Source organism: Mus caroli, unplaced genomic scaffold, assembly GCF_978045245.1.
Source record: "Mus caroli unplaced genomic scaffold, Mus_caroli_1 scaffold_5, whole genome shotgun sequence".
In the NCBI taxonomy this organism is placed as follows: domain Eukaryota; kingdom Metazoa; phylum Chordata; class Mammalia; order Rodentia; family Muridae; genus Mus; species Mus caroli.
In genome coordinates this window covers 117949951-117961960 of record NW_028227260.1, presented here as the reverse complement: position 1 = coordinate 117961960, position 12010 = coordinate 117949951, and the positions used below count along the sequence as shown (strand labels likewise).

The following is a 12010-nucleotide window of genomic DNA, read 5'->3' as shown; positions in this document are numbered from 1 at the left end:
TATTCTTTCTTACTTCCATGTGTATGTGTTATGTGTATGTCATGTGTGTTTCCATGTTTGTGGGCACACCCATGGGCATTGTCACGTGGAGAGGCCTAGGATTGATGCTGGATCACTCTTCCACCTTATCTGAGGCTAGGACATCTCGATCTAACACAAGGTTCAACGATATGGCTTGTTTCACTAGTCAGTCTTTCAAGTCTGCCTTCTGAGGTTGGGTTTACGGGTTGTTTACCATATCCATACAGCATTTATGTGGATTCTGGAGATCCTTACTCTGGTCTTCTTGCCTGCATGGCAAGTGGCAAGTGTTTTAACTGCCGAGCCACCTCCCCAGTCACATATTACCTACTCTTTAGAAGTAACCCAATGCCTTCCTGCTGTTCCCTGCCTTCACCATCAGGTCAAAATTGGTATTTCCCCATCCACTATCTTATTGCAGGGATTTCCTCAGCAGAGATTCTGACAATATGCATACTTGAAATAGCTCACAAGCATTTTTACAGAAAGACACTATGCTGACTAAGATGCCCAAAATACTTCTGTGGCCCAGAATAGAATGGCATGGATCAGAAAGAACTCAGCTCTGTCATTCTACAGGTGCAGACTCTGAAGCTCAGTCTCACCCCAAATAGCAGTGAGCCTTACCAGCACAAAGCTGGATTTCTAACATTGGCTTAAATGGCAACAGCACAGTTAGGAAACGTTACATGTCTCAAGCTTAGAAGTTCATACAACATCTGAAAAAGAATGTAAATGAAGACTGATTCTATAGCTATGGGGTATGGTCTGAGGTTTTACCAACACCTGCATGTGGCCTGTGTTGCAACCCCTGGGCTAACACTTTTGAGTAACAAACAGCACTAAGACATGTGAGCTCCCAAACTGACTCTGCTACCAGGAGATGGGGATCAAGCTGCCCCCCTTTCTGAGCCCCAATTCTCTCATTTCGAAACTAAGGACAAAGAATTCTATTATGCTTGGTGAAAGTTGAATGGCAAAATGTGCATGTCATTTTTAATAATACTTTCTGGCTCATGCTAAGAGACTGTTCCCCTAATTCAGTGTATATTCTACTAGCTATTTTCATCCCACCATCCAACCCCCGCCCCCACTTCAACCTGGCCAGGCCAGGCCACCCAAAGCATTCTAGCTAAGTTTCTCTATTCATAAAATGTAGCTGCAGTAATAGAAACTTTAACAGGGTATTTACTTAAATATCTATCTATCTATCTATCTATCTATCTATCTATCTATCTATCTACCTATTTATCTATTTTGTGATGGGGCTGTCTCCCTAAATAGCTTGGGCTAGTCTTGAACTCCCGAGAGTCCAAGTTATTCTCTTACCTCAAACTCATAAATGTTGGTTTAACAGTCATGTGCTATCATTTACAAGTTGGAGTTCTTAGCTACTTTTCTGTAGCTGTAATAAAAATACCCTGGGAGAAGCAAATTAAGGGGAGAAGGGTTTATTTTGGCTAACAGTTCTGAAAGGAGACAGTCCATCATGCTTGAGACTATGCGGCAAAAAGAAAGGCACACAGCGGGAGAAGAAAGCTGGGTGACCAGACTGCGTCCATACCCCGGAAGCAGAGATTGAATGGGAGTGGGGTCTGTCTATAACACCTCAAGATTTACTCCCAATGACTCTCTTCACAGCTGCTCTCTCTCCTAAAGGTTCCACAGTCTTCCCAAACTACTACTGCCTTAGTTCTCACAGAGAGAAGCACACGCCATTCATTTGTCCCTGAAAGTGTACCTGATAACACTACAGATAAAGGAATTCTTGAAATATTTGAGCTTAACATGCTAGTCAGAGACCTAGTCCTCTAACTATTTTCTAAGTTGCTGTTACAAAAAGACAATTTCTCTCAAGATAGCGAATACTCAGGATTCTCTTTTTGGGAAAGTATGGGAGGCGGGACTCCTGCTGCTCGTGGAGAACATTCCCTTTCCTCACTATTATCTTCCCCCAGAGTGATCTTTTATAAGAGATCACTTATAAAGATGATCATTTGGATGTGCTCAGGGTTAACTAGGTGCTGTAGGGTGTTCATGAGGAGAAAACAAGTTCTGTGCCTTAAAGAGCTCACAGTGGGCAACACACCATCAGAGCATTTTTTAAATATAATTTTATAAAGGGTGCTGGTAGGTATGCAAAACAACACAGGTAGGGGTGACTTAATCAGATTTCCGGGCCCCGTGGATTTTGACTTTTGGATTCCCACCCACTACTTTTCTAAAGAGCTTTCCACTCCTTAGGGGAACTTACCCTGGAGAAAGCCATTTAGGCTAATCACGTAACGCTGCCAAGTTTCAGGTTCAGAAACGTTGAAGTTGAAGTTAAGGCTATGAGCGAAGGGTCTGATCATAACTCCTGGCAAGGAAAACAGGTCTTGGATATATTAACCCATTCTTGGATATTTTTTTTTTAAATATAGATTCCCATGGCACCATCTCCTCCCAGGCAATCAAGTACCATTTCACTTTTCCTCTTAATAATTGAATCTCTAAGTCATTACCGGGAAGAGCCAAAGTTAATTGAGGCTGAACATGCTGTGCAAACGGATTTCTGCCCAGAGATCTGACAATGCAGGGCACTTGGGCACACTCACCAGGAGGTTTCACCTGCTCGGTGAAGGTCGGCATGTAAGGACTGATGGCTAGGAACAGCATGTATATGAACAGGGTGATCACAGCAGCCAGGGAGGCATAGAAGAAGAAGTAAATGACTAAAATAAGACCTGTAGAGCAATTGAAGATGACAGTGGTCAGTGCGCGCCAAGAAGCCCCATCTCCCCACTAAACTCACGAACCAGAATCAACTCAGGCAGATTCAGAATCTCCTTGCTTATTCAGACTTTGACAGTCTGGAATTGGTGAAGATTGACTGTGTCAGGGAACCTGAGTGCAGTTTTCCTTTCTAGTATCTCTGATGGAAAGTCTCGCTGAACACATGATGACTATGAACAAAGAGAAGAGGGGACATTGCTTGGGAGTCTTCTGCGCAGGCCATGGCTGATGTCCTGAATGCAGATCACTATTCGTTATGACAGATGTCCTGAAGAGACTTAGCTACTTGGTTGGAGTGATTAGAGATATCTGCACGAGGTGAAAGCAGCATTTTTCTTGTCGTGATCTAGAATTCAAACCTTTGACTCATTTCCACTGTACATCCTTCTAATCAAGGCTTATCCTTGCCTACTCATTTCAAATCTTATTCTTCCTCAGCAAAGTTTAAGTGACTCTTTCCAAAGGGAACAGTAATGAAGGATGGGAAAGACAGTAAGGGGAAATGATAATTACTGACACTTGCTGTTCGTGAACTTGGGAAAGCTGTAGAATCTACAACATATATCTATCTGTATCCCTGACAATATATGAAATTCACTCTTTTTACACTCATTCTGATTCTACCACTTGTAGCTGTTTAACCTTGGACATGATGTTTGCCACTCTAGGCCTCAGTGTCCTCATCTGGTAAAGAAGGACAGTAGCATAGTACTTGCTATATTAAATAAGCATTAAATAATGCATATCAACACTATGGCACAGAGCCTGGCAGATCCTAAGTGCTCTATAAATGGCATCCATCATTATTGCTATTATTAAAATTGTTATTATTGCTTTAGGCTCAGATGCACAGTTGTATGAATTGCCCTTCTGTGGGTTGTATTGGGATTATGTTTACCACAGGACTATGGAACACAAGATGAGGCAAGTGAGTATGAGACAGCTGCCCAGGAGTTCTCTTCAAGTCTTCTGTGGAGACCTCTCAGGCAAACATATTTGGCTTCACTCATAGGGGTGACATAATGTTGGAACTACAGATTTGAACTGAATCACGAATCAGAAGCTAGGATAAACCACACAACTTTTCTGTACTCCCAAATGAGTTCAAATGTTAATTTTTAAATTGAACCATGAACCAAATAAAGTTGGTGGGGACAGGGAGAGAGATTGACTGTAGTAATCTAGCTGAAAATGGAACTGATCCTGTAAGTTTGTATAAGATGAACTAAGGTGGTAGTGGGGCATTAGACTCATTGATTTAGTTAGTGTCCCTAGAGAAGAAGCAACCATGACTGTGGCCTGTGATTCTTGCCTGTTGCTCTCTAACTATCCTAAGGGGAATGTCCTGTGTTTCTGCCTCCTTTTCTCCACTCCCATTCCCATCCTGGAAATGGATGGACAGTCTAGAGCCATCCTAGGGGGCAAAGAGATCCAGTTTCATACATGAAGGGGAATCAGTGGAACACAGGTTAATTTCCTTGGCAATATCTTCTTTCCTCCTTAAGCTATGTGGGCCATAAAAATGTAGATAAGATAATGGCACTAGTACTGAGTCCCCTAGGTTCCACACAGGGAAAGGTGGCCTTAAGACTGATAGCTTAGTATCTCACCTCTCCCCAGGCACCAGCCCATTTAAACTAGCCAATCTCTCAAGTCCTTCCTGCCCCAGATAGATAGTTTTATCTTGGGCCCTTATCTAGGCTTCTGTCCTGAATAACCCTCACTCAGGCTCATGCTCCCAGCTCTTCATCCAACAAAGCAGCCAATCTCTTGAGGCCTAACAAATCAGGGAAGGCCTTGTTCATTGTTCAAATTCATGAAACTAGTGAGGCATTCTGACTGTCACTTAGTTACTCTGTGACTTTAGGCAAGCCACTTACCCATTCTCAGCCTCAGTTTCTGCATTTGTAAAATGGGATAATCATATCATGACCTCATATGATTCTTTTTGGTTGAATAAAATAGCATATGTTTCCTAAAAATTGGTTTGCCCAGCTACTGAGGGAAAAAAAAGACGACTATATTAACAGTCTGGGTGAAGAGATTGGACATGCTGATCTCCAGATCGGAGCAGGGTTAGTGCTCAAGTGGTCACTTAGCTGTCAGATAAGAGGGCAGCAATTTCTGTGTCTCACAAGGTAGGCATCATATGGATATTTGTCCTTTACATTGGGGACAATCTAACAGGTTTGTGAATTGCTGGGCTAGCCCAAGACCTATGAACCATTGGTCTGGCTGCAGCCTACAAGCAAGCATCCCTATGGCTGTGTCTTCCCCAAGTCCTTGTACCTGCCTACCTCATCCCTCTTTGCTGCCTCATAGCTTGTCATTCACCAGAGCAATTTAGATGGATGATATTTGGTGAAGTTCCAATGTCTGTTTAAGGGTTAAAAAGTATGGCTCCTCCCCTCCCAGAACTGTGCTTGCGTTTCACAAGGCCTGGGTTTCCAGTCCCCTTTAGGCAAAGAAGAAACAGCTGGGACCCCTCTGGAGCTCCAGTGAGTGTCTAGCATTTGTCTGCAGCTTCCAGAACATTGGAATGTCCCTTAAATGGTATATTAGTTCCAGTTTCAGGGATGGGCATGGGTGGGGCTGGGAACTGAGGAGGAGCAATGGGAGATGGGTGTTGTTTAGATCCTCACACCTGCTATTCCTAATTCCAGGAAATAGAGCTGGCTACTTCATGCAAACTGAGCTGAATTAGCAGCATCGACTACAAAACCTGACGATTCTTAGCCAAAAGAGCCTTTGGAAGGAATGGCCATCAACTTCAACAACCTAGACCCTTGGCAGCAGGGGACTAGCCCTTTATTCATGGTATCTACTGTTTTTGTTTGTTTGTTTTTTGTTTTTTACATTCTCTCCTGTGGATTAACTGCGTTAGAAATCAGCAGCTGCTTTCCTTTTTTTTCCCCGCCCCCTGGGCTGTATAGAACGTGGCAAGTATGGATATTACTACCCACAAAGACTTCTGAGGAGGCTCATCAGTAATAGTTGAAGAAGTGAGTAGAACCCTGGGAAGGGAGTTCTGGACAATTTGTAAAGTAGAAATGGGGGCAACATGTGATACAAAGAGAAAGGGCTAAGCTATGCCATTCTATCATTGATCAGGCAACAAGGCAACTCAACTTTAGCCCCTAGCCATGAACTCTTTAAAGCAATTCTTCTGTGTCTACCATGGAAAGCAGTCAGAAGCTGGGGTCAGGATAGGTTTCTGGGCTCTCCTTCTCTAACACAGGTAAGTGAACTAATAAGGCTTTATAAACCCTTGGTCATGTTAGCAGAGCTTTGGTGTTGTATCCAAAAAATAGTCTTCTACACATTCCTTTCAACCTTATGGTTTCCAGCCTGTTTTAGAGTCTTATGCTTATTTCTGTTAGAGAGGCAGAGAAGAGTCCCTTCATCATCCCATTTGGCATGTGGGGAGACTGAGGCTATGAGAGCGCATAGTGACATGCATAAATGTGACAGGACTTGGGCATGAAATCAAACCCTGTGCTCTTTCAACTCATTGTCACTGTTATTTTACACTGCATATGGAGACTAGTAGATTGCAGTCACACATTTGCTCTTGTGCATTTATTTAGTGACTTTTCTGATGAATCTGATCTGTTCAAGGATGGCATTAGCCACTGGTGTCTTTCTGTGAAATGTTAAGAGGAGTCTGTAACAAACCCATCCAGTGTATGTCCAAGGAGTTCTGGATACCATATCAAAAAGCCAAGGACACCAGAGTGAGGCATTGGGATGAATGGGACTTACTCCGACTCTGACCTGTTCGGGCCAGAGACATCCTTTTCTCCGGGTCCCACAGGTATTCATTCACGATCTGCAATTTCCGCCACCAGGCACTGCCTGTTGACTGACCCTGACCTTCTTCTTCCTCCCTTTCTTCCTCCTCCTCTTTTCCTTCCTCCTCTTCTTCCTCTTCCTCCAGACCAGGCACCATCATCACCTGAGCCTCCTCTTCAGCTTCCTCCTCTTCATCTGCTAAGTAGTTGTGATTCGCTTCATCCTGATCATCCTAGAGTGGTGACAAAACACAGACCTCTCTGTGAAAAAAAAAAAAAAAAAAAAAAAAGGATCCCAGTGGCACATCCCAGCAACCCAAATAATGGCAACAATTCAGCATTTGGAGGTGTTTCAAAATTTCACATCCCCAGGAAAATGCCCATTGTTACAAAAGGCGGATTTTCTTTCTCTGCTCCCTCTATTGAAGGGAACATTCTTTCTAAGGCTCATCTTGAATCATGATTATTTCCACAGTGGTGCTAAAGTTTAGTTCAACATCAGGTATTTAGGTTCTTTCTCTAAGGTATGTCATGTCACTGCTTGGTCCACGGCCTTGGCCTCCCATCTAATTTTGACCTATCAGGAGTGAGCTGAGCTCACAGTGAAGGACTGAGTAGTCTTTGGCATTTATGTCTATGATGGTAACTTCTCAGGCAGAGCCAGCTTTGTCCTAATGCTCTGTACACTTCCAGCTGCTCGACCACACCATCTTAAGTTGTGCCTAAAAATAGGCTCAGGCAGATAATCAGGAGGAAAGGTCAACTGCTGTACCCCTCCTCAAAACTTCCACTGGCTTCCCAACACAAACAACGACTCATTTCCTGCTTCCTGCCTTAGGCTATATGGACAGAGCCCCCTGAGAGATGAGATCCCAACAGATATTTCCTTTGTTTCCCCCCTCTAGTTTAGTTTAAAAAGTTGGACACACCTTAATTGGTTATCCAAAGCCAAGTGGTCAGCCCTGAAATCATACATATCTAAGTAACACTAAACAGACTGAGCAGATTGGATATATATATATATATATATATATATATATATATATATATTCAATTAAAGGAAGAGAGGTCATGAATTTGTCAGGGTGTAAAAAGGGGGTAAATAGGGTTTGAGGAAGGAAAAGGAAGCAGAGAAAGGATGTAGTTACATTTTAATTTTAAAAATTAACTAAAAATATAAAAACAAAAGTTGGGCACAGTAAGTACTCAGCATATATTTGTTGATTTATTACAACTAGCACTTGAGATTTGAGACCATAATCTTTGATTGTTTTAAGAATGTTAAACAATGCAGAAAGAGAGGAAAAAAGAAAGAAAACATAAAAACCCAGACGTCACTAGTGGTATTTCAAACGCCTCAGAGGTAAAGACTGGAGGGCTGCAGCATTGTTCTTTGGGAGTTTGCCAAGGCTCAGTGCAACAGCAGAAAATCAGGCCACCCTCCCTTCCCTGTGCTGTCCAAGTCTGAAGAGTGTCAAGGCTGGTGCACCTGTTGGGGTTGGATGTGTCAAATGCTAGAGGCCATGGACTCTGTACTGCCCCCTTCCTGCCTGATTCCTCAAAGGCCACTTAAAGGGCACCCAGCTACCCATGCTGCCTCTAGCAGAGAGTTAAGGAAATTGGATTGTTCAGAGTCAGTAAAAATATTCCAGACAAGTCTCTGCTCTTTGCATTTAATCTTCCCAGAACTCCCTAGTTCTTGATAATGAGCACCCTTGAGTTCTCCAATTTGTTCAAACGTACAGCTCCATAACACATACCATATCAGAACTTACGGGGGCTTCCAAAATATGATTGTCCAACTGAGCTCCAGAGAGGGGAGAGGATCTGGCCAAAGCCACACAGCAAATCCATGACAGAGTTGACAGTCTCGGAACTTGTGTCTCTTGATACTCTGCACAGTTTCTCCTCCATCACATTGAACACAAGTGGCTAGAAGTGGCTTAGCAGATTTATGAACATGATGATGTCTTAGAGTCTGTGTTCCCAAATGCTAGGTGCTTATAATCAAGGATTTCTGACTTTGACATGGATTCACAGTATAAGACTTAGGAAAATCAACCTTGCCTATCCTTCAATGCTAAATGAATTAATGCACATTCTTAAAACTTTTACTCACGTGAGAACTTACATATATATTTTTCTCCCAAACCAGGTTTTGAACATATAGGTGCAAGGTCCGTATTTCCTAATGTTTTGCAGTCTATTCACAGTGTGAAGCCCACTGGGAGGTAGTTAGTGGGTACTATCAGTGCTACTGCCTGGATGCTGGAGGAATATTCCCACAAATTTTGCCATCCTTAATCTCAGAAATCATGTATACTAGATTGGCTAGTCCACATGATCCCCAGAAAACCCATGCACCAAATTCTCATGGAATATGAAATGTGACATTTCATCAGGAAGGGCTTCAAATCTCTTTAGATTTCTGGAATGACTTTCTTTTGTTGCCCATGTCTGCCCTCCACATCTGCTTTACAGAGGAAGCAGCTGGACACGGCCTCAGCCTTATCTTATTTGTAGATATGTGCTCTCAAAATAATCTTATTAAAATGGCTGCCATTAAAGTCTTAGCCTCCCAGGAAGAATTAATCTTCTTGGAGCTTATTTTCCCGTCACAGATTCCTCCCACCTGAGCCTTATTTCAGGAACCTCAAAGAGCTTCTTTCCCCTTCCCTGCATCCAGGGACAGGGAAATGTCACACTGTGCCACACAGGCTTTTCCCAAAGGCTCCTTGTTAACGAAATCCTGTGTAAAATGCACTTCCATGCAATCATTTCACACACTCTAGTAGGAAATGCTTTGGCAATGAGGGCGTTCATCTCCAAGATTCTGTTTCTGTCAGTTTCCTAAAGTGGCACCACACTCACGTGATGGTGTATGTGAGCATGCTCAGATATGGTAGTGGGTGTGTGCTGGGGCCCTCATGTTTCCCTAAAAGGGAAGCCTGAAGGACAGACAGTAGCTCCATTTCGAGCAATCTAAATATATAAACATATAAACAAACATACAAACAGTATGACCCAAAGGATAAATTTGTATCTTGTGCTGAGTAACATTGTGTAAGCATCTGAATGGCATGTTAATTTAAAAGGAAAAAAAATAACACATACAATTGCATCAAATGATTTATTTTTAACTTGATCAGATATTATAAAGAGCAAGATCCCCTGTGGCACTTAAAATTCAAACTCCTGGACAAATTGTTGAAATTATACACAACAATTTTAGCAATTCAACATAGAAAAGAAGCCAAATAAGGTACAGCTATCTATACTCCATAGACTGTGACTGGTCTTAAGAGAAGAACCTGCAGGTATCAGAGTGCTAAGAAATTCCCCTAGTGGTTGACACGAGGATACAAGAATTGTGGGTTTTATTTTCCAGCTTACTCTTGACAGTTTTCCCTTAATTGCCTAGGCGCATAAGTGGCCATATGCAAAGATAATTGGTTTATGCTCTGCTTCCTTGGGATTCATATTATAATCATTCTGAGAATGTTGTAGATGCCCACATTTATGGTTTAGAGCAAAGTAAATGTGAAGACACGTTTGAAATAAAAGGATTTTGTAAAGGAACTTGGAAGTAAACAGTGATACAGAAGATGTGTTCGTTGTATATGCATGTGTGTGTGCGTGCGTGCGTGTGTGTGTGTGTGTGTGTGTGTGTGTGTGTGTGTGTGTGTGTTTGCTGAGGTGTCGGACAAGGTGGTGAAAGGTGTGACGGGGGATCGGAGCTTCGAGAGGTTGCATGCCGCAGACACAGTGGAAAGAGCCCCAGTTAGAAACAAGATGCACAGTCTCATGTTGGGGTCCCCACTAACTTGCAAGTCAGTCTGGCATTCTGCAACCCAGCAGCCTCCTCCAACATGACGAGGGGTTCTGGAAAGGTGATGTCTAGGCTTCCTCCTAGTTCTTATCAAGGGCTCTGTGATTTTTAGCTATAGCTTGAAATTTATGCCTCAGAAAAAGAGCAGCTGGCTCCTAAAAGCCTCCAGCCATAGGGACTGAGACAGCTGGGAGGACAGTGCCTTTCATTACCTCTTCTCTTTCCTTTTTCTCCTGGCCAAATTTCTCCCGTACTCCAAAGGTCATATTTTAGACTCCTATAATAAAGCTTCAAAGGGCTCCTAATTCCCTGATATCTTCCCATCCCTTTATCTTTGTTCCTCTGCAAAGAAAGGATCCCTCCTTCCATCCAGTAATTTAGGGTACCCTGGATTGCTGGAAGAAACTGCTCTTCTTCTGAAGTCTGGGATTTTCTAAACTTCGTTTATTCCTGTTTATCCCAAGGCAAGGCAGCCATAATTCCAGGTCTACACAGCACCCAACCCAATCAATTAAAAAGGGCAGCAAAATATTCTGCTCCCTGAGACTCACAAGTCTGTAGCGATAACCGTAAGGAAAGGCGGGAGCCCTTCTGGAGCGGAGTTGCCGTCTCATGGCTGTTCAGTTGGCCAAGACGACGCAGAGGCAGGCGAGTAGGGCAGGCTTCTGGAGCTTCTGCTGGTACAGGAGACACTGGTTGCTGGGGACACTTGGCGCCTACTAAAAGTGAACCTTGCTGGCACGAGCCCTTCCCCAAAATAATCTAGCATGCTCTTCTCTCATTGGTTGGCTCCTTCCTGGAATCAAAGGAAAGCCCTTTTGGAAAAGCAAGCTCATCATTACAGGGAGGGGGAGATATTCTGGGTCACGAGGATGAGCAATTCACTGCCCCCTTCATGTGCCTTCCTACCCCTTGCCCTTCTCCAGGACCCGAGAGGTAATGGGCTCAATGGAAATCTTAAGTCATATTCTTCTCAATCAAGAATTGGATATCAGTGTGTGTGTGTGTGTGCGCGCGCGCGCGCGTGCATATGCACGCGCAAGGGGGTGGGGCGTGGGTGGGAGTTAGGGTGAGGGGAGATGGCCAAGAATAACTTGCTTTTTTCGTAAGGCTGATCTCATGCAAAAGGATCTAGGGTGTCAGGGAAGATTCCCTTTGCTCTCCCTACCCTCTTCTCCCTACACTCTCTAAGCCACCTATAAAATATTCCTTACTGGATCCTGAACTCCTGAAAATGTGTATTATGCCGTTTTAATTTTAGATGCAAAGCTTCTGCTTTAACCCCCCTTATCCCAAAGAGGGTCTTGGATATAAAGACGCCTTTTTCTAGGCCACATGTCACAGTGTCCCCATCCGTCACTGCCCCTCATACACACACCCTTGGAATCCTGGCCAAATTTCTGTAGTGGCCGAGATCTATATTTATCCCTTAGCATCAGGGCAGGGAACAAGCCAGAACTTTGCAGTGTCAGTTTCCCAGACATATATAACTCCTGAAGCCAAAATGGGATCCAACAAAAGAAAATGAATAGAAACTGCTAGAAACATTGTATAGCACTTTGGGTCTGTTTGGTTCACTACTGTGGGGTCTGGG

General features: G+C 43.3%; 1 protein-coding gene across 2 annotated transcripts in view; it reads right to left on the bottom strand.

Moving 5' to 3' along the window:
* Atp1b4 (ATPase Na+/K+ transporting family member beta 4) overlaps positions 1-11030 on the bottom strand; it is a 17373-nt gene extending 6343 nt beyond the window's left edge. Inside the window, exons 1-4 of one of the 2 annotated variants that reach the window (XM_085837758.1) lie at positions 10968-11030; positions 6559-6820; positions 2619-2747; positions 2276-2380 (exon numbers count right to left, since the gene is read on the bottom strand). In XM_085837758.1, coding sequence (XP_085693884.1) covers positions 2276-2380; positions 2619-2747; positions 6559-6820; positions 10968-11030 — 559 coding nt within the window. The remainder of the gene's footprint in view (positions 1-2275; positions 2381-2618; positions 2748-6558; positions 6821-10967) is intronic. The other variant, XM_085837759.1, reaches the window with a different exon arrangement.
* Positions 11031-12010: the final 980 nt, after the last annotated feature.